This window comes from Budorcas taxicolor, chromosome 24 (genome assembly GCF_023091745.1).
Source record: "Budorcas taxicolor isolate Tak-1 chromosome 24, Takin1.1, whole genome shotgun sequence".
Classification (NCBI taxonomy): Eukaryota; Metazoa; Chordata; class Mammalia; order Artiodactyla; family Bovidae; genus Budorcas; species Budorcas taxicolor.
In genome coordinates this window covers 24,389,582-24,412,684 of record NC_068933.1, presented here as the reverse complement: position 1 = coordinate 24,412,684, position 23,103 = coordinate 24,389,582, and the positions used below count along the sequence as shown (strand labels likewise).

General features: G+C 38.8%; 1 protein-coding gene across 1 annotated transcript; it reads right to left on the bottom strand.

Annotated features, from left to right (window-relative positions):
- Positions 1-6,490: 6,490 nt before the first annotated feature.
- Positions 6,491-23,037, bottom strand: ERI1 (exoribonuclease 1). Its single transcript, XM_052661484.1, has 7 exons — positions 22,806-23,037; positions 18,571-18,749; positions 17,159-17,369; positions 12,523-12,606; positions 11,079-11,188; positions 8,237-8,351; positions 6,491-6,933 (listed from the first exon to the last, which is right to left on the bottom strand). The coding sequence occupies exons 1-7, from the start codon at positions 22,911-22,913 to the stop codon at positions 6,691-6,693; spliced, it is 1,050 nt and encodes a 349-aa protein (XP_052517444.1). The 5' UTR covers positions 22,914-23,037; the 3' UTR covers positions 6,491-6,690.
- Positions 23,038-23,103: the final 66 nt, after the last annotated feature.

Sequence of the window (23,103 nt, the reverse complement as noted above, 5' to 3'; positions counted from 1 at the left end):
CATTTCAGCTGCGTCCGCTCATTCCCCAGTCCAGAGCATCTCGGCTCCAGGAAGGATGCCCTCAGAGGAATCACTTGATGGGGAAAGGAGAGCAGGAGAACCCCAGTGAGCTCCCTGCTGTGGACACCTGCAGCCTTTGCTGTCAAGGACTGCACAGTCTTCAGCAGGAATGTCTGGAGTGGCCCCAATGCATCTGCTCCTGGGACCGCACTTCAGTGAGACCTGCCCCCAAGGGCCCCAGATGCAGTGGTGCCCCACTCTCCACGGGTGGATGCCACACGCCTTGCCATATACTGAACCAGGGCTGGCACTGCTCTGTGCCCGACTCCCAGGCCTCGGTCACAACTCTGTCCCATGATTTCTGGGACATCAGTTGCTGATAAAAAGAACCAAAGCATACCACTACAAAAAGTCATCAACTCACAAGGACAAACATAAAGAGAGGAACAAAGGGCTCACTTAACAATCAGAAAGCAAAGAACAATATGGAGGTAAGCTGTTATCTATCAATAATTACTCTAAATGTAAATGATTTTTTACAACTAAAAAGAGTAGCTGAATAGATGTAAAAACAAGACTGAATTATATGCTCACTATAAGAGACTCACTTGCGCTATAAGGACACTCATAGGCTGAAAGTAAAGGGATAGAATAAGATATCCTATTAGAATAGAAAACAAAAGTCAGGAGTAGCCACAATTACATCAAACAAAACAGACTAACTCAAAAGCTGTAACAAAAGACAAAGGTCACCATACAATGATAAACAGGTCTGAATTAATTTAAGCAGGATATAACAATTGTAAATATGTACATACCCAATACTCAAGCACCTAAATATATTAAACAATTATTAACAGATCTGAAGGCAAAAATACACAGCAATGCAATAATAGTAGAGGACTTCAATATCTCACTTTCAACAAAGTATAGATCATTCAGACAGAAGATCAATAAAACAATAATGGACTTGAATGATACTTTAGATCAAATAGACCCAGCACGTACACACACACACACGCATATATATAAAACATTCTATCCAACAGAATACAGGCATACCTCATTTTTGGATTTTGCTTTATTGTGCCTCACAGACACTACAGTTTTTACAACCTGAAGGTTTGTAGCAACCCTGTGTTAAGCAAATCTATTGGTGCTATCTTGCCAACAGCATTTGCTCATTTTGTGGGCATATTTTGGTTATACTTGCAATATTTCAAACTTTTTCACTGTTATTGTATTTGTTGATATTATATTCATTGATCAATCTTTGATATTAATATAGTAATTGTTATGGGCAGTACGACAGCAAATTTAGTAAATGTTCTGTGTTCGGACTGCTCCACTGACCAGCTGTTTCCATCTCTCTCCCTCTCCTGTGTCTCTGAGACACAGCAATATTGAATTAGGCCAATTAATAACCCTATAATGGCATCTAAGTGTTCAAGTGACAGGAATAGTCCTGCATCTCTCATTTTAAATCAAAAGCTAGAAATGATTAAGCTTGGTGAGAAAGGCATGACAAAGGCAGAGATAGGCCTAAAGCTAGGCCTCTTGCACCAAATGGTCAAGTTGTGAATGCAAATGAAAAGTTCTTGAGGGAAATTAAAAGTGCTACTCCAGTGAACACATTAATTTTAAGAAAGTGAAAGTCCTATTGCTGATGAAGTTTTAGTGGTATGGATAGATCAAACAAGCTACAATATCCCCTTAAGCCACAGCATAATCCAAAGTAAGGCCCTTACTTTCTTCAATTCTATGAAGGCTGAGCGATGAGGACAAGTGTGAGGAAAAGTGTGAAGCCAGCAGAGCTTGGTTCGTGAGGTTTAAGGAAAGCAGCAGTCTCCATAATATCAAAGTGGAAGGTAAAGCAACAAGGGCTGAGGTAGAAGCTGCAGCAAGTCACCCAGAGGACCTAGCTAATTAATCCAGGTGGCTACACTGAACAACAGATTTTCTCTGCAGACAAAACTATCTTCTGTTGGAAGATGATGCTGTCTAGGACTTTGATAGCTAGAGAGGAGAAGTCAATACCTGGCTTCAAAGCTTCAAAGGGCAGGCTGACTCTCTCATTAGGGGCTTAAATGCAGCTGGTGACTTAATGTTGAAGCCAATGCTCATTTACAGTCCCCCGAATCCCATGGCCCTCAAGAACGATAATCTACTGTCTGTGCTCCATAAATGGAAAACAAAGTCTAGATGACAACACACTTACAGCATGGTTTCCTGAATATTTTAAACCCACTGTTGAAACCTACTGCTCAGAAAGATTCAAGATATTACCACTCATTGCCAATGCAGTAATAGCAGTATTATTCAACATTGTGTTCATGTCTACCAACATAACATCCATTCTGAAGCTCATGAAACAAGGAATATTTCAACTTTCAAGTCATTCTTTAGTCCAGCAGTCATGTATGGATGTGAGTCGGACTATAAAGAAAGCTGAGCACCGAAGATATCGATGTTTTTGAACTACGGAAGTAGAGAAGACTCTTCAGAGTCCCTTGGACTGCAAGGAGATCCAACCAGTTCATCCTAAAGGAGATCAGTCCTGGGTGTTCATCAGAAGGACTGATGCTGAAGCTGAAATTCCAATACTTTGGCCGCCTGATGCTGGGAAAGATTAAGGGCAGAAGGAGAAGGGGAAGACAGAGGATGAGGTGATTGGATGGCATCACTGACTCAATGGACAGAAGTTTGGGTGAACTCCAGGAGTTGGTGATGGACAGGGAGGCCTGGCGTGCTGTGGTTCATGCGGTCGCAAAGAGTCTGACATGACTGAGCAAGTGAAATGAACTGAACTGAAGGCTACAGTTGTGATAGAGGATTCCCCTGATGGACCTGGGCAGGGTCAATGGAAAACCTTCTGGAAAGGAGTCACCATTCCAGACGCCACTAAGAACATTTGTGAGTCATGGGAACAGGTCAAAGTATCAACATTCACAGGAGTTTGTAAGTTGATTCCAATCCTCTTGGATGACTTTGAGAGGTTTAAGACTTCAGTAGAGGAAGTAACTGCAGATGTGGTGGAAATAATAAGAGAACTAGCGTTAAGAGTGGAGCCTGAAGATATGAATTGCTGAAATTTTATGATAAAACCAATGGGGAAGAAGTTGCTTCTTATGGATGAGCGAAGAATGTGGTTTCTTGAGATGGAATCTACTCCTGGTGAAGATGCTGTGAAGACTGTTGAAATGACAACAAAGGATTTAAGAATATTACATAAAATTAGTTGATAAAGCAGTTTCAGGATTTGAGAGGACTCCAGTTTTGAAAGGTGGATAAAATGCTGTCAAACAGCACTGCATGCTACAGAGAAATAATTTGTGAGTCAACTGATGTGGCAAACTTTCATTACTGCCTCTTATTAAGAAACTGTCACAGCCACCCCAACCTTCAAGATACCAGCCTGGTCAGTCAGCAAGCAACATCAAGTTAAGATCCTCCACCAACAAAATGATTAAGAGTCACTGAAGGCTCAGATGATGACTAGTATTTTTTAGCAATACCATGTTTAAATTTTTTTAGACATAATGTTATTGCACACTTAGTAGACTACGGTGTAAACATACATAAAAAGTTCACATGACTCACTTTATTGTAGTGGTCTGGAACCAAACCCACACATCTCTGAGGTATTACCTGTACATATTCTTCTCAAGCACACAAGGAACATTCTCAGGATAGATCAATAAGTAAAGTCACAAAATAAGTCTCAACAAATTTAAGATGACTAAAATCATATCAAGTATCTTTTCTGATTGCAACGGTATGAAAACTAGAAATTAGTAACAGAAGGAAAACTGGGAAGTTCACATAAGTGAACTCACATATAACTGGAAACTACCACATATACTTCTGAGCAACTAACGGCTCAAAGAAGTCAAAAGGGAACTCAAAAAATACCGTGGGGGGAAAAAATGGTACACACACACACACATACACACAGAGGAATATTATTGAGCCATAAAAAAGAAGGAAATCCTACCATTTGAGACAATGTGGATCAACCTGGAAGTTTAACTGGAACAAGCCGGACGGAGAAAACAAACACTATGGTATCACCTATATGTGGAATCTAGAAAAAGAAAAGAAGGCCAACTTCATAGAAACAGACAATAGAATGGTGGTTGTCAAGAGCTGAAGATGGCAGAAATGAGGCAACGTAGGTCAAAGGATACACATTTTCAGTTATACAAAGAATAATTTCCAAGGCATAAAGTATAGTATTGTGACCATGCTTAATAATATGGTATTGAATACTCGAAAGTTGCCAAGAGAAGACCTCAAGCATTCTCACTATCAAAAAAAGAAAAAAAAGCTAACTATATGAGGTGATGTATGTGCCAATTATCTTGATCTTGGTACCATTTCACAATGTGTATCAAATCACCATGTTTATACTTAAATATATACATATTTGTCAATTATTCCTCAATAGAATTTAAAAAGAAAGAGTCAAGACAGTAAAGCATCACCAGATAAAACATTCAGTTGAGCCAAAAGGATACTGACAGCTTATACTGTTGAAAGTCTTAAAAAGAAATCAATATATATATAAAGAAATATAAAATGAGCTTGTTGATACTTGGAAAAAGAAAAATAGGCAAAGAGATTAGCAGCTGGACTTGAAAACAAAAGAGGAAGGTAATTTAACATATTTCTTTGCTATCCTCAGATTTCTCCCTTGCAAACTTCAGCTCTTGTGAGCACCTCTGAAAGTTGGTGAGAGAGGACTCCAACTTTGCTGTGGCATGAATCTGAATTCTACAGTGATGTGGCTATGCGGAAAAATTGCCTAGGGCGTGTGACTGGACATTCCAGCATCCACACCTTGCTGGTGACTTGCTGTTTCTGAATATTAATACTTGGCCCTGGCACAGTCCCTCTGTGTATTTGAAGGAAATGCTTTAAAACGTCCAGTAATACTTCATGGTATATTGCATGGTGTTATTTAGGTTAACAAAAATCTTAGCATATATCCCTTTCGCCTCAAGAATTTACTGTTTAAGCTGAAGACACCTAGATGTCCTTGTTTTACTATAATCTGTATGTCTAAGGGCATCACATACACTGTGCTGTTATCCTCTGCTAAGTCACTTTAGTCGTGTCCGACTCTGTGTGACCCCACAGACGGCAGCCCACCAGGCTCCCCTGTCCCTGGGATTCTCCAGGCAAGAACACTGGAGTGGGTTGCCATTTCCTTCTCCAATGCATGAAAGTGAAAAGCGAAAGGGAAGTTGCTTAGTCGTCTCCGACTCTTTGCGACCCCATGGACCACAGCCTACCAGGCTCCTCTGTCCATGGGATTTTCCAGGCAAGAGTACTGGAGTGGGGTGCCATTGCCTTCTCCGCTGTTATCCTCTAATTCTTTATTATGCTGACTCTATAATTCCTCAGAGGCAGGAATTCATTTAAGTTAAAAACCTACAGCATTCTGTGGAGAATTCTTATACCAAGAAAAATGCCTACTTTCCTCCTATGCATCAGGGTTAGAAGACCTCTATAAAATTCATTTGATTACAATGTATAAATCATCAAAATAAAGTAGCATCACAATTACTATTACGAAGTGAATGAAAAGAAGCAGTGCTAATGAAACTGTTCCAGGAAAGTTACAGTGGGAAATCCAATTCTGAAAATAAGTATTTCTAGATTAGGGGAATTTTACTTTCTCAACTATATAAATACATTTTCATTTTCAGAATTAGTTAAGAATTAACTTTTCAACATTTGGTGGTCACTATGTAAAATCAGTTTTTTAACAATAAAAACATAAGATATGGTAGAAAGTATTACTCTACTTTATTAACCTCACTCACAATGTTGAATACAAATGCAAAATTAAGTAGCGACCTTGAAAGTCTTAATTCAAAGCATGGTCTCTTAGATTTAAGAAACAGGGCAGATATGTCACAAGAGGGAGAGGAACCAAAAAACCAAATCCAAGACCTCAATGATTTATCTATATATTATAAACTTCAAGCTGTAGCACTTATATTCCTTTATATGATATTTTCTTTTGACTTTCCACTGACCTCATCAGTAACTGAATTTTTAATCAGACCCTATAACCTATCATAAGCCTTCCAGTTATTAATTAAAGAAAAAACAAAACAAACGAAAAAAAAACACAGGCAGATATGTTTACTAAGTTCTTTATGAAATTTACCACTCACAGCTCATGTTCACAAATAAGCTTCAAAAATCAAAAGGACTCTGATATTCTTAAAACCCAAAGGCTAGTAGATAAAGGCCCACCTTTCTGATCTTTTCTGCATTTGAAGAAATGATCTGATCTAATGACGTTAATGTAGAAATACATCACATATTTTAACAGTAAGATATGACATTCAAGGGGAGAGCCAATAAACCTTTGCATTTTAAACCCAAAGAAACACATCTTGGACACCTTAAATTATAAAATTCAATTCTAAGCAGGAATTGTTACTGTGTAACAAATACTGCTCATATCAAAAGTGCTGGTGACAAGGAATTCAATATGCCCTCCCACGGAATCTGTTCACATATGTATGTGTATACCTATTACTGTAATAAGATTTTAAATGTTAAGGTGCTTAAATTTTGCACTGCAGGACTAATTCAATAGGTATTCATCTGCTACCTCTTTGTAGCAGCTCCAGTTACAGTGAATGATCCACAGGCAAAAGGGCAAAAATGCTGTTATTTTCTGGAATGTGGCATTTGTGGTGCTGGAGTGCCCTCTATTGGTAGTGAAGAGGACACACTCATTAGCTGCCCCGCATGCATTTTCTCGTTGACCCGGAGTTCACATCCATCCTGCAGCATTCGAACTGCTATTCGTGCAATGTTCTTAGAGTCATCAAGACCACTGTGAGGCCGCCCGTCGTAATCCATTCCGAGTTTTTCAAGCATTATTGTCAGCTTAGTTTGGCTTCGAGGAACCTGAAACATGGACAGCTCAGTGAATAATTCTTTAGTATTTTGTAAGTCTCAATGAAGTGGAAAATAAAGAGGCCGAAAATTAACAGTAATAGGCAAGATAGTAAAAATTCAGGCAAAGGCAAATACTCCTAGATCAAATGAAGCAAATAAAATTCTCAGACTTAGAAAAAAAAAGATCTTAGTGTTTTAGATAAAAATATATATAAACAGATGGAGTCCATAAAACAAAAAGTTTACAGCTTTGTAACTTAATTATTTATGAAAGGAAATACATTGAAGCCCTACTGTTTTAACCCAAACTAATTGTTTTGCATGGTATTTTTCTGTAATGTATTATTTTAATTGACTGACAAAATTTATAATTTTTACATATCAAATGACACTATCACCAGAGGGAAAAGGCAGCCCACAGAATGGAAGAAAATAATTGCAAATTACATGTATGAAAAGGGATTAACATCTAGAATGTATAAAGAATTCTTTAGAATGTATAAAGAATTCTTAAAATGCAACAACCAAAAAAGCAAACAATCTGATTGAAACTTGTGAACACTCTCCACAGTCATTAGAAATGTAAACACTGAATAATGATTACAGAGCTAATGTGACTGAGTTAGAAAGATGCAGGGAGGGGAAGGATAGGCAGGAATGGGGGCTGTTTATTGGAGCTAAATCTTCACTGTCCACTGCAAGAACTCAACAGATAACTCAGACTGAAAACTCAAGAAATAGCATAAATATATAATTTAGAAATAGGAAGGTTAAATATGAGAAGAAATAGCTTAAAAAACTGCAAGTGTTTGGGAGAAATGGAACCAGTACTGGTAAGGGCCATGGGGGAAGACTATTTAAGACCTGCAATATTATTAAGTATTTTAAAAAATTCACACTACACACACATATTAACTTTGCTAAAATTAAAAATCAGTATGAACTGTTTGTTCCAGAAGCAAGCCATATATTTCAGTTTCAAATCTCTGTTACTAAAGATCATCAGTGGACATGGGCTTGTGCAGACTTTGGGAGATAAGGAAGGAAAGGGAAGCCCAGCCCATGGGGTCACAAAGTCAGACACGACTTAGCAACTGAACAACAACAATACATATACATTTACCCTGTGTGAGTAATAGGTTGAGTGAGGAAGATAGCTTATTTTTCTAAATTCACATGAATATAACTACTTAGAATCTGAATAATAATTATATGATCTTTTTCTGTGAAAAGTCCCTAGTAAATTACAACTTTATATACATGCAAAATATAATAAATTTATCATCAAGAGCAATATAATCAATAATCTTACCTTGTAAAAGTTTCCATATGACTTTCGAATATTGATCCACTTTTTGGCAAAAGGTGGATATTTGAGCCTGCTTAGCTGGCACTGAATGTTCAAGAACTTACTCATATCCCATGAACTTGAGTCAAAAGAGGAAAGAAAACTGAATTAAATACATGCTATACCATTCTTTAAAATGAGGCTCTTAAGTCATTCTATTTGTTTTTATTTATACATCATCCTTCTTATATTTACACATAACATCAAGCTCAAAAAACTAACTTCTCTTTCTCAACAATAACTCAAAAATAAACTTCCCCTCTATCCTCTTGAGCATTTTTTCACAACTCTAAAGAACTGCCCAGCTTACTTTTAATGCCAGGTTTATCACATTAGGAAGGTCTTTAAGGGTATGCTTTGAAATAAAACAAAAACTACAAACAAATGAACAAAATACTTGAGAGAAACACAGATGATATCAAGTACTTAGAACACAATTTGTTCTGCCACAGTACATGCTTCTACAACACAAATCAAGAATCCTGTCTGTATCATGTGGAAACTATGCTGCTTCATATATAGTTTTTCCTCAGCCAAAGGAGTCAGAATTGAAGCAGTTGAAATCATACTCTTCAGTAAGAAAGAAAAAAGAAAAATTCTTAACTCAGCTGCCGTAAGGCAAGTGGAGTACTTTTAAGAAAATTAAAAACAAGTGCCTGCCCCCATGATCCTCTGGCTTCTGTGTACTTGTAACATCCTCTGAGGTGACTTCCACAGACCCCAGGCTGCCTGGACTGTCCAAACTATTTCTGGAGGTATATCAATTACTGTTTTGTTAGTCCTCTGATTACAAAATTGCACAGATTTTGAACAATCTGTCCCAGAATGCAAGGTTTTTATCGAACTGCACACACAAGGTTATAACAGACACCTGTGTAATTAAGCAGGGACACTCCTCATTTATCCTGAAAATCAGTAATAGATTTCTAAAGAGGCTCATCAATGTTGTTCACAAATTTCCATTTTTAATCCCTGTTTTAATTGCTCTCATCTCCATACTTCTCATGTAGCTAATGCTTATGAAGCATAGTTTCAAGCTCAGCACTATAGTAAGCAATATGGAAGATTCTCAAGTTGCAAAACCTCTTGCTCTGAAAGGATTGTTAATTTCCTTGCAAACATAAATCTTACACACATAAAGTTTAGATATCAGAATATTTAGTCAGATGCCAACATGAATGGTACCTATTGCAGAGGCTGTAAGACTTCAACAGAGACATCAACATGAGTTATAATGTCTGGAGTAAAACACGAGGTAGGCTTTGAGTAATAAAGAAGTAAACAGTGAAGGAAGGGAACCTTCCAGCAGAGAGGAAAGTTGCATGCATACACCGAGGAAGGATAAACCCCTGTGATTCATGTGTCAGCCTGACTGGAGTGAAAAAGAGAAACAGCAGAAGGATTAGGCTACACAGGTAGGGTGGGATTAGATGAGAGCCTTGAAAGCCAGACTGGAGAGTTTGGACTTTTTTGAGCAAGAAGTGTAGTGATAAAAACAATAAAATCATTTAGATTTTGCATGTTAATATTTAATCTTCTTCTAGTCCTGGATCAGACTGTTATTTCTTTTGCTCCTCTCTTTGACCCCTCAGTTCAGTTCAGTTGCTCAGTTGTGTCCGACTCTTTGCGACCCCATGAATTGCAGCACGCCAGGCTTCCCTGTCAATCACCAACTCCCAGAGTTCACCCAAACTCATGTCCATTGAGTCGGTGATGCCATCCAGCCATCTCATCCTCTGTCGTCCCCTTCTCCTCCTGCCCCCAATCCCTCCCAGCATCAGGGTCTTTTCCAATGAGGTGGCCAAAGTACTGGAGTTTCAATTTTGGCATGAGTCCTTCCAATGAACACCCTGGACTGATGTCCTTTACGATGGACTGGTTGGATCTCCTTGCAGTCCAAGGGACTCTCAAGAGTCTTCTCCAACACCACAGTTCAAACGCATCAATTCTTCAGCACTCAGCTTTCTTCCCAGTCCAACCCTCACATCCATACATGACCACAGGAAAAACCATAGCCTTGACTAGATGGACCTTTGTTGGCAAAGTAATGTCTCTGCTTTTCAATATGCTATCTAGGTTGGTCATAACTTTTCTTCCAAGGAGTAAGCGTCATTTAATCTCATGGTTGCAATCACCATCTGCAGTGATTTTGGAGCCCAAAAAAATAAAGTCTGACACTGTTTCCCCATCTATTTCCCATGAAGTGATGGGACCAGATGCCATGATCTTCGTTTTCTGAATGTTGAGCTTTAAGCCAACTTTTTCACTCTCCTCTTTCACTTTCATCAAGGGGCTTTTTAGTTCCTCTTCACTTTCTGCCATAAGGGTGGTGCCACCTGCATGTCTGAGGTGACTGATATTTCTCCCAGCAATCTTGATTCCAGCTTGTGCTTCTTCCAGCCCAGCGTTTCTCATGATGTACTCTGCATATAAGTTAAATAAGCAGGGTGACAATATACAGCCTTGACGTACTCCTTTTCCTATTTGGAACCAGTCTGTTGTTCCATGTCCAGTTCTAACTGTTGCTTCCTGACCTGCATTCAGGTTTCTCAAGAGGAGGTTAGGTGGTCTGGTATTCCCATCTCTTTCAGAATTTTCCACAGTTTATTGTGATCCACACAGTCAAAAGCTTTGACCCCTAGGACTTAAAAATTTAACTAAGGATAAGGATATGAAAGGAAAATTACTGTCTGCTGTGGGGGGTCCTTCAGGAAATAATATTTTCTGTGGTTATTCTAAAACTTAGATGAATAAGGACATCTTTAATCTTAAAAAGCAGATTAAGATAAATTTCCTAAATACTTACCCATCTGTTAATATGGAATATTTATACTTTGTCCCTAATTCCTTCAGTTTCATCCAGTCAATGACTTTTTTCAGTACCTGAGGGAAGGTATCGGCTTTGTCTACTTGATCCTGAGGATATGAATGTAAAATACATAAAAATCCCAGTAGTTACATGCAGTCCTACAAAATACTCAGCATACAAACACTGGAGGGACATGAAAGAGCAGGACATAGTCTTATCTATGATGTTTTGAACTCTATGGTTTCTTAGGCTAAGATTCACCGAAAATTCCAATTGTAAGACGATTAAAAATTGTTTATAGCCAAATATTAGGAACTGCTTTCAACTGAAGTATATAATAGTCCCCAAATGAAGATTTAAGATCATCCGCAGGCATTCTCTTTTTTCAGGCCTCAACCTAGTGGCTTCCTGATTCTCCAGGGGGGGAGAAAAGGGCAATCTCTTCTTAGCTGAAAGCCCTGGCCCTTTACAGTATCTCTGCATCTCAAAGTTCACATCTTTCCAAAACATACTATATCCATCTTCCTAAGATGTAAATCATCCAACACATCACTTTCATACTTAAAATCCTCCAAACACTCCCCAAGGCTTTCCAGACAAAAATGACACATAAGACCCTTCGTGATATAGCTCATCTCTATTACTTCAGCTTTATTTGTGACCATTTTCTCATCAGCCCATAAGATACCCGAACCATCCTGAACCACTTAAAAGTTCTGCCCTTCACACCTGAAATGCCCAGTCATTCTTTTACATCTGTTTACCCATCATGACTCTGCCCAAGCTCACCAACTTGAGTTTTGCCCAGGACAGTCCTCCATTCCGTTTGTCAGAGAAAGGTCTTTCTACAGGGGCCCATGACACCCTGAGGAAACACTGACTGTCAGTAATCCTAACCATACCGTGACCACTGTTTTTTTTGTGTGTCACTCCCCCCAACCTACAATTGCTAAGCGAGCTGAGGAGAGAGACTATCCTGACTATTTCTGTATCCCTTGTAGCTCGGCAGATATTACAGCACACCCTCCAATATTTGCTGAACAAATGAATACAGCAACTAAGTAGATGGACAAAGGGCCTGCCACATTAGAATACAACCAAAAACCAGAGGCCTAAAAAAAATTACACTATATATAAAATCAGGTTGTAAACAGATATATTTTAAAACTTCATCCCCAAGTGCAGCATGGTGACTTAACTCTTTCTTCACTAATGCTCCAAACAAATGAAATGCTTAGATTCATCATTACAACACTTTAAAAGGAAAGGCTGAAAAATATCTTAGGTATAAAATGTGCTTTCCTAAGTATTACAAAGCAAAAGATCTTTACCAAGAAAGGAAAGTCTCACATTTAATTGTTTACAACAATAATTTTATGAAATAAATCCCTAATTTCAAAACTTCCTTCAAACTCTAGAAAAAGGAACACAGAATGATAACCTGAGTAATTCCAGTTAGATTGATGCAGAAGTCAGAAAGTTGGGTGTTAATCTCTGGTCTCACATACTGCTGAAACGTATCTTCCTACAAGAGAAGGACAGCAAATTGAAGTATTTCTATGACTTAAGATACATGACATAATATATGACAACATCAGCCAAACTGGGTTGTAACCTTACAGGTGGTTAAGGCAGAGACTACAGTTTTAACAATTTAAGGATAATGCCCTATTCCCAAATTACTCTAATTTTTTAATTAAAAAATTATGTTTCACACTTTACAAACGTTTAAGATAGAACAAGTATCTGAAGTCTTCAAAGTTTAACCAGAGGAGCAAAACACTGATGATTTTGCTTATAATATTTTGGAAATGTAAAGCCTATTAATGCAACCTCTAGTTGAAGATATTAAGAGCTTTTTAAATAACAGAAAGTATGCTGAAGAAATGCCAGTTTTCAGTTACAATAAATTAGTTCAGATTCCTGCTCTCATTCACTCCTAATTAGATCTTATTTTTATGTTAAGACTTCATTAAGCTGAATTCTGAGTAATCAAAATTTAACAATATGGCATGTAGCAGTTTAAAAAGTAGTAAGTAATGGCACTAATTATTTTAGCAATGTTTAACCTCTTGAAGAAGCTTTCAGGTTTGCGTTCTTATTTTGTGCTCACAACAACTCTGTGAACTCAGTAAGGACAGAACCGTTATTATCAGGCTCAGATGTAAGTGCTTCTTCCTTTAGCCCAATGCTGCTTCCCTAAACCAGATCACACTAAGTCACTTGTTCAAATTAAGGACAATTTCAAAGTCTTTTAAAGATTTATTGGCAGCAATTATTAATACTAGCTAGCTATGAAGGAAAAGACAAAGAAAATTCCTTATAATAGAAGATTAAAAATTTAAGAAAAAATAGTGCTTACAAAATTCTTTTTACACACTTGTTTATTAAGCAGATGAATTATCAATAGTTAATAATTATAAAAGAGTAAAAGAACAGCGAAGAACATTTGAACTTCTAAAGTTAAGAGACATCCTTTACTTATCAGACATATTTAAAAAGAAAAAATTCTACTTCTTGGATTTCTTAGATAAATGAAGTCTATCCTTTTAAGTATCAGGATTTTATTTCGTAATTTTATATGAAAATCTTAAAAAAATGCAATATCTTACCATTACAAGCTGGTATTATTTAACATTTGTAACAGAATGATGCCATAGAACTAACTATGCATTCACTGATCAAATACTGAATAATTACTTAAATAAATTACATAGTAAGTTAAAAGGTGATGAAGGTTCTTAAAAAGTTAAGAGTAGATAAGAGGGATCAGAAACACTGGTGTCTGGGGGTGTTCAGACTGAACAGAGAACCAGTTAGACTTTATTTAGAAGGCAAGAGTTAAGGAAGGCCTGGAAGGATGGGCGGGAGGAAGGAAATTAGCAGGAAGATCTCTGGAGGAAAGGAATTTGAGCTAAAGCTCTGGGAGGTGAGGGGGTGGAGCATGCCTGGCATTTCTGAGAAGCAGCAAGCAGGTCAACATGCTGTAATCAGAGGTAACTAGAGGCCAGATTGTAAAAGGAATATCACTTTTATTCTGAGTTAAATGGGGAGCCATAAAAGAGTTGTGATCAGAGGAATGAAACTATATATTTTATAAGGAGCACTCTGGTCACTAAAGGGGCTTCTCTCATAGCTCAGCTGGTAAAGAATCCGCCTGCAATGCAGGGGACCTGGGTTTGATCCCTGGGTTGGGAAGACTCCCTGGAGAAGGGAAAGGCTACCCACCCCAGTATTCCAGCCTGGAGAATTCCAAGGACTGTATAGTCCATGGGGTTGCAAAGAGTCAGACACGGCTGAGCAACTTTCACTTTCACTGGTCACTAAACTGAGAACTGGCTGTAGGGAACAAGGACACAAGGGAAGCCCAATAATACTGGAGTAGGTAGCCTATCCCTTTGGCAGCAGATCTTCCTGACCCAGGAATTGAATCGGGGTCTCCTGCATTGCAGGCAGATTCTTTACCAACTGAGCTATCAAAGAAAGCCCTTAGGCAGAAACAGAGACTGGTTAAATGGTGAACAAATGCAGTAAACCCAGAGAAGAAATCAATGGGGCTCAAACTACTGTCATAGCAAGGCAATTAAGTGGCTGGTTCTGGATACACACTGAAAGCAGAAGAGACAAGAGCCGCTGATAGCCTAGGTGTGTGATGCGAAGAATAGGAGTCAAGGATGATGCTGACGTTTCGGGACTGAGCAAGCAGAAAGACTGAGTTGCCAGCCCTCAAGCCAGGGAAGGCTGAAGATAAAACAAGTTTATAGTAAATTCAGTCTGGGACACGTTAGGATGGCTGTTTAAGATGTCTAAGTAGAGATGTTAAGTGACAGCCTGGATTTTGGATAGAGGATGAGGTTGGAGATATATATTCAGAAGATACCAGTTTCTATGGAATTTTTAAGAGCTATGGAACCAGATGATAGGTGAGTTCATTAAGGGAGAAAGTATATACAGAGAAGAGGACCTGGGATTGAACCTATGGCATCCAATACTAGGAAGCTGGAAGAAGAGGAAACAGCAAAGGAAACTGTGAAAGGGAACCCAGTGAGGCTGGCAAAAACGTAGGACAATGAGGGGTACTGGCAGTCTCCTGAAGAAAGTGTTTCAAGGAGAGAATGGTCAGTTCCACCAGGACTTAGGTAAAGGTCAAAGGTGACACTGAGGAGTGATTTTAGTGGAGTGATGGGATGGAATACATAACTTACATCTACAAGTGGTGGGGATTTAAGAGAATGGGAGGAAACAGAGACAGACAAGTATATAATTTTTATAAAGAAATCTGCTGTAGAGGAACAAAGACACAGGGTAGTTGTCAGGGAAGTGGGATCAAGCTAAGGCTCTTTATGGTATGAAAAATGATGAGTTTGTATGTGATGGGATTGCAGCCATGAAATTAAAAAACACTTGCTCCTTGGAAGAAAAGCTATGACAAACCTAGACAGCATATTAAAAAGCAGAGACATCACTTTGCCAACAAAGGTCCTTACAGTCCTTTCCAGTAGTCATGTATGGATGCGAGAGTTGGACCATAAAGAAGGCAGAGCACTGAAGAATCTATCCTTTTGAACTGTGGTGCTAGACAAGACTCCTGAGAGTCCCCTGGACTGCAAGGAGATCAAACCTGTCAATTCTAAAGGAAATCAATACTGACTATTCATTGGAAGAACTGATGCTGAAGCTGAAGCTCCGATACTTTGAACACCTGATGCAAAGAACAAACTCATTGGAAAAGACCCTGATGCTGGGAAAGATTGAAGGCGGGAGGAGAAGGGGATGACAGAGGATGAGATGGTTGGATGGCATCACCGATTCAATGGACATGAGTTTGAGCAAACTCTGGGAGATAGTGAAGGACAGGGAGTCTGGTGTGCTTCAGTCCATGGGGCTCAGAGTTGGACATAACTGAGCGACTGAACAATAACAACAATGTGATGGGAACAACACAGTAGAAAGCAATGAATCATCATGTCTAATGTGGGAGGAGAGTGGCAAGCACCTCATCCATCACTGAGAAAGTAAGACCTAGTGAATAACGCAAGATGATTTTTCATAGCTGTCATTTTTTCTTTTAATTATACCAGAATACTGGCGTAGGTAGCTGTTCCCTTCTCCAGGGATTGAACCTGGGGAATTGATCCCTTCCCAACCTAGGGATTGAACCCAGGTGTCCTGCACTGCAGGCAGATTCTTCACCAGCTAAACCACCAGGGAAGCCCAAGAATACTAGAGTGGGTAGCCTCTCCCTTCTCCAGCAGATCTTCCCAACCCAAGAATCAAACTAGGGTCTCCTGCATTGCAGGTGGATTCTTTACCAGCTCAGCTACCAGGGAAGCATTCTTTTAATTTACTGACCTTTAATCTGCTTTGGACAAGGAATTATTTAAATGGACTGATTAAGACTATAACTAAAGAGGCTTCCAGTGGCACAAAGGAAAAAATGCTGTGTATTTTAATGCACAAAGCCTTTTTATATTTATTCCCAGTGTGTGGCAACTGGGGAAACCATAAAAGTGGTACCTCTGTATAGATGAGCTGTTACAATCCTTGGTCAGATTTTACAAGGCAAATGGCACTTATTTGGAGGGATCCTGTTGAGCTCCTGAGCTAACAATGCATGTATGTCACATGGCTTAAAAGCCAAGGTTACAAGAGCTGCTTCACCCATAAACTTTTCATCAGAAAGCGAACTAGTTTTTAAGTTGAAAGGTAATTTCTGTACCTTAGCATTTTTATAGATCAGAGTATACAGTAGTCTACTGCAGCAGTTCTCAACCTTGACTACATACCAACTGAGCTTTAAAGAAAAAAAAAAAGCTGATACTAGGGGCCCCACCACAGAACAACTAATCTTTGGGACAAGGGCTAGGCATCAGGGGGCTTTGTGTTTTTTTCAGCTACTGGAAAAGGAGAGCAGCAGACTCTGGAATTATTATAGCCCATCTATTAAAGGTGAATCCAGAGCAAACACCCCCTCTTTAGAACGCTAACTAAATCAGCAAATGGAATCCTCCATCTTACTAGTCAACCCCAGAACAGCTGCTGCTAAAACAAAAATTAAAATATAACAATTCACTTACTATTTCTAAGGTATGAGTATTCAGTAAAACAACAGGAAATTCAATTATTTCATGTATGAACTCAGGTGGGTTTCCCTCTTCACAAGTGGCTTCAAAGTCAATAATACAAATGTAATCGTAGTAACTGTCAGCACAATTGCTTTCTTTCAACATCAGCTTCTGCTTCTTGTAATAGTTTTTCAGTCTCTTCTTTAGTACATCCTTTACACCTCTATTGAAAATAAGAATAAAATGAACTCTCAGGTGAATTTTACAGACAAGAATGTGAACTCCTGCTTGCTGGCATTGGGTTGAACACTGATAGTCACAGCCTAATTTAGCAAATGTTAGCCAAAATGAAGGTAAAGAAAGCAGGAATCAGAGCTAAGTCAGCAGTCAACTAATTAAAACAGAACATCTAATATGGCATCAATATTTTCATTCACATGTAATTTTTCATTTTTGTTATACAGTATATAAACTATATGTTGGTCTTTCACACCAGAAGCGTTGCTGGCATACACCGCCTACCTAGCCCTGTTGCCTTATATAATAAGATAACATACAGGGTACAAAACCTGAAATTAATACTGAATTATTCTACTGACCAAACACAAATTTCAGAATATAAAAATTCAGGCAAATTAAATTTATTATGCTCTTTCCTTGCTTTGGCTTTTTGAAGTTAGATAACTAAAAAAAAAAAACTCCATGTGAATTTAAAAGTATCACGAGCCTACTATATAAAGTTGAATGCCCCTTAGCTATTTAACTAGGAAAATTCATTTAGGAGACATCCTAAAATAAACCATGTCCAGGAGAACACTGCCACAGTCAATAGATTCTTAACTCGAATTAGATTTCTAATTTACCATGGGTAAAATATGATTTAGGAGATTCAGTTTTACAGATTTTTTTTTTTTTTTTTTGGCCATGCTTCGTGGCATGCAGTATCAAAGTTCCCCAACCAGAAACTGAACCTGCAGTGGAAGCTTAGAGTCTTAACCACTGGACCGCCAGGGAAGTTCCTACAGTTATTTTTAAAATATATGTTCCACAAACAGAAGGTGGGACAAGATTGTTCTAAACAGATAACTATGGTGGGCAAAGGCAGTCACACTGGTTCGTCAGATAACTTGGTTGAGTCCTAGAGGGGCTAGCAAATAGAAAATGGTAGTAAAAATAAGAGGATCTAAAAACTAACTAATGGGAAGTGACAAGGAAGACATTTTGGTCACATCACCAATTAGTGACTGTTAGAAATCTTTTGTTTTCCTTTTGAAATTACCACTGAAAAGGAATCTTACCCATGAAAAATCCTGATAACTAATCAGCTGATAACTAATCATTACAGATGATTTCTGTCAGTGTTTTCAAGCTTTTCTAGGATGAACGTGTACTACTTTTGCAATTTGAAAGTTATTTTTAGTTACCTGGTTTCAAGCTTGAATTCTGAAAGTTTGGCTCTGAGCTCTTCCTTACTCATTCTGTTAATGCAACCATTCGTAATCGCAATCTCTTTGTAAACTGGGTCACTGAAATCATTTGCACTGGAGGTAATCAACGTAGATGCTTTTGTTTCTTGGCCATCAAGTCTACACCGTTGCTTTTTCTACAAAAAAATAAAGTATGGGTATATACAGAGTTTACAGTTAGTATAAGCATCTTAAAGATTAAGGCCTCTTTGTACTGAATGTCCAATAAAAGGGCATAGGAAGAAGAAAGATGTGTTTCCAGAACAATTTACCCTGTTCTCTTCTGAGTCATGAGGTTCCATACAGGAAAAGAAGTAAAAAAGAGCCCTAGTGTTGGAGTCAGAATAACCTCAGGACAGAGCCCCCAGCTGATTATTTACTAGTTGCATAACCTTGGGTAATTATTTATTAGCCTCTGATCTTCAAGATATAATAAGTATCTCAAATGGTATTTGGTATTGGTAATGATAAATAGTAGGTGAGAGACATCATTATAAGGATTAAATGAAATCAAGTATATCAGGTTTCCAATGCCACACACACCATGTGCTTAGTTGCTCAGTGGTATCTGACACTTCACAACCCCATGAACTGTAGCCTACCAGGCTCCTCTATCCACATGGAATGTTCCAGGCAAGAAAACTGGAGTGGGTTACCATTCCCTTCTTCAGGCGATCTTCTTGACCCATGGATTGAACCCACAACTCTTGTGCTGGCAGGCAGATTCTTTACCACTGGCATCACCAAAATGGAAAAATCCATACCTACCATGGCTATCAATAAACATTACCATCACAGACTGAAGGTTAGACCTGTTCACAAACAATATTTTTAAATTTACAAATGAACCATTTTTTAAATAAACTTTCACAACATTTAACACGTATAAATGAGTGTCTTCCTGAGAATTTTTAGCCTGACTTCATTTCACAAAGTTAACAGAAACTGGCCAATATAAAAATAAAATGGCCAGAAATCTAATCCAAAACATGTTATTACCGAAAGCAAAGGTGAAAACACATTGTTTCAAAACACACAATTTCCAAAAGTTACACACACACACACACACACACACACACACACACACACAGAGAGAGGGGATATTCACGAGAACTATAGTTCAGTTCAGTTCAGTCGCTCAGTCGTGTCCAACTCTTTGTGACCCCATGAATAGCAGCACGCCAGGCCTCCCTGTCCATCACCAACTCCCGGAGTTCACTCAGATTCACGTTCATCGAGTCAGTGATGCCATCCAGCCATCTCATCCTCTGTCGTCCCCTTCTCCTCCTGCTCCCAATCCCTACTACATTATAAATTGTTCTTCCTTTCTTAAATTAAAATTCAAGTTGAGAAAGACATAATTCGACTCTAATCACGCCACAGGTAACCCCCAAATTACTAAAATATTAAGCTCCAAAGATTCATTTACAAGTTATTTTCCACATGCAATGTCATAAATACTAGGTATGTTCCAGAATTTTCAAAAATACTTTGGAGTTTACTAGCAATCTATACAAAACTTGTTAGTTATAGTTTACCATACTGTCCCCATGGGAACTTTAATTACACATTAAAGAAGGATAACCATGGAAAGGCCACAGTCTCCGAGTCAGAACCAATCCTGATGACTCAGGGACTATTTCTCACTCTTAGCTCTCCATTTAATGTAACACACGTTTAGCAGACAGTGCTAGAAATACTCCCATCTCCTCTGAGGAAGAGGTCAGGAATTCCAATGTATGAACTGTCTGTAAAGTGAAGAATAATTATATTGAAGTTACTTGATAACAAATGTTTTAGAAACCTTATTTCACAGATCTTTGACTAAAGGGAAAGAAAATAATTTGCTTTCAATAATAAATTTTGCAATGCTTGGCTACTTTATCATTAGAATATAATCAGGATTCCTAATTCATCCTTTGTCTTTATACTTACAGTGAATTTTAAACTCCATCGTCAATCACGTTAAAATTTAGGTTCTACACTGAACAACAGTTTGCCTACCAAAACAGATGTTTCAGTCAATTTAAATGACTTTTCTCTTTGGTTAAGTCCTCTCCCCTACTCACATGCTTCATTTTTATCTAGAACTGTAGTTATAAAAATTACCCACATGTACGAGGCCTCTTCTAAATATGTTATATATCATGATTTCAATAAAGAAAGTTTTGTCTCCTCCCCTGGGTCCAACTCTAGTCCTCCTCCTTCAGTGAAGTTCAGGACACGGTCAAGGTGCAGTTCTCACAAATTTCAGTCTACACAAACTTCCAAAGAAAAGTTATTCAAGACAATCCACTAAGAAGCAGAAAGAAAGTATTTAAAACCCTATATGTATTATTCATCTACAAAAACACAAGGTTAGTTTACCACGTAATACATGGATTGACAACGGCACCCTCCCCAATGTCTGAGTCCATCTGCCCAATGCCATAAAGTATCAGCCATACAATGAGGAAAGTAAGGACAGACTCCACCGTATAGGAAGGAATATTCTACTTCATGATACTGTGACATTTTGCAATTTTCACATGTCCCAGTAAATGGTTACATAGGTTATGTTATCTCAAATGAGAGAATCTTTACAATATGGAAGCAACCATGATCAAAAGAAACCTTTTCTGTGGCAAGAACATTTAGGAAATAGATGTTTTGGAAACATTTCCATTATTTTATTGCCCAAACACCCCTGCACATTACCTATTTTTTTTTAAAAAGCCTCTGAATCTACACATTAAAGAAATTAAAAGCAGAATTAAACTTGATTAAAATCCTTCCCAAAGAAGAGTTCTGATGAAATCTGAAGCTACTTCATTAAAAACCTATTCATTTATGAAAACACTTTTGTTGATATAAGGGATAATGAAATTTTACTTAGCTGAAATCCAAACTTGCTTACTTAAGCCTGAAAACAAAAGGACTGTATCATCATTTATTAAAAGCATCCAACAACAGGTTTTTACCAAATATGACAGTCACTAAAACCAACCAGGAACACAGATTCAGGCCTTGAGTCGCTAATAGCTCAAAGTTTGTTTTTTTTTTTTAGCTCAAAGTTTTAAGACATTTAAATAAAGTAAAGTGCATTCAATCATGCTACTCTCATTAAACATAAACTTTAAAAAATTATTTTTGTACCAACTCACATGACGATGTTATTGACAGTATCTTAAACTGAAGAAGGATGGTGGAGTAGAAATGGCTCTTTAGAGAGAAGAGATATGGAGCCCTCTTTGAAAGTAGCATCGTAAGGTGAACCAGATAACTAACTGTTCAAAGACTCCGGGCAAAGAAAGCACACAAAAGACCTTTAACAAGAAAGGCCACCTACTGTAACACCAAGGATGGTGGCCACTGAGAGCAAAAGGGAAGAGGTACAGCTAACAATGAAGGAAGGAGCTAAGTCCTGGGGCCAGCAAACTGAAGATTCAGGAGGGGAGAAACCCAGTCAGATTCATGTTACTGAAGATTATTCCAGCTGCTATGTGGAGAATTGGCTGTAGGTGGAAAGAGCAAAAGTCTGGACGCCTCCTCCAACTACCCACACTACGAGGCACTCAGTATTTGTATATTATTAATAGAAAATGACCAGTTTGGGTATTATTTACAGTCTGCAGCTAGTCAACAATAATTATATCTATCAAAGAAGATGATTAAAGACGTTTTAAGACCGTCTTTACAACTTTGTCACTGTAGGATCTACCACTGAGCTGTCAAAATCATTAACAACATCATTCATACATTATGTTTATACGAAGCAGGAGTAAAATGGTCCAAAAACCAGAGACGAAGTTCCAACCAACAGGCACAGTTACCTTCTGCCAAGGCTGGGAGATGGCCTTAAAGGTCTTAAGGAGTGATACACTTAGAGCTAGGGTGAGATTTCTACAAACATAAACTGCCAATTACAGACTAGGGCTACCCGGAATGACGACAGCAACGTGTAACCGATTGTTAACTCAGAAAGTTTAGAGCAGAATTCCCACTCAGAACGTCTAAAACCTCAGTTCGTCTGGCTGTTGACTTACTTCTAGACGGTACCTGGGACTAGAAAGGGCTCAATGACAACGACCCCCAGAGAACGGCTCCCGGAGTTGAGGCCAGGGAAGGTGGCCGGGGCTAGGGTCCCAGGGCGCACGGGCTGCGGTTCCCGCAGGAAACCCTCTTAATTCAGGGGCGCGCGAGGGGATTCTCACCTCAGGATTCGGACGCTGGGCTTCGTCCCCGCACTCCGACCCAGGAGACGCGCGCCGCGCGGGAGCCACGGCCTCGTCGACAGGCTGGAGGGTCTGCTCATCCTCCATGTCGCGTGTCACGTCAGAAGAGAGCTGCTGGAGCCCTCCACTCCCTCAGTCTCACCCGGCCAAGCCCGAAAACCTCGTCTTTCTCGGTTGAAAAATTACCGGGCTCACGTTCCCGCGGCGGCGACCACACAAACTCCAGCGGGCACCTCCCACTTCCGGGAACGTGAAGCGTCCAGACGCCGCGCAGGCG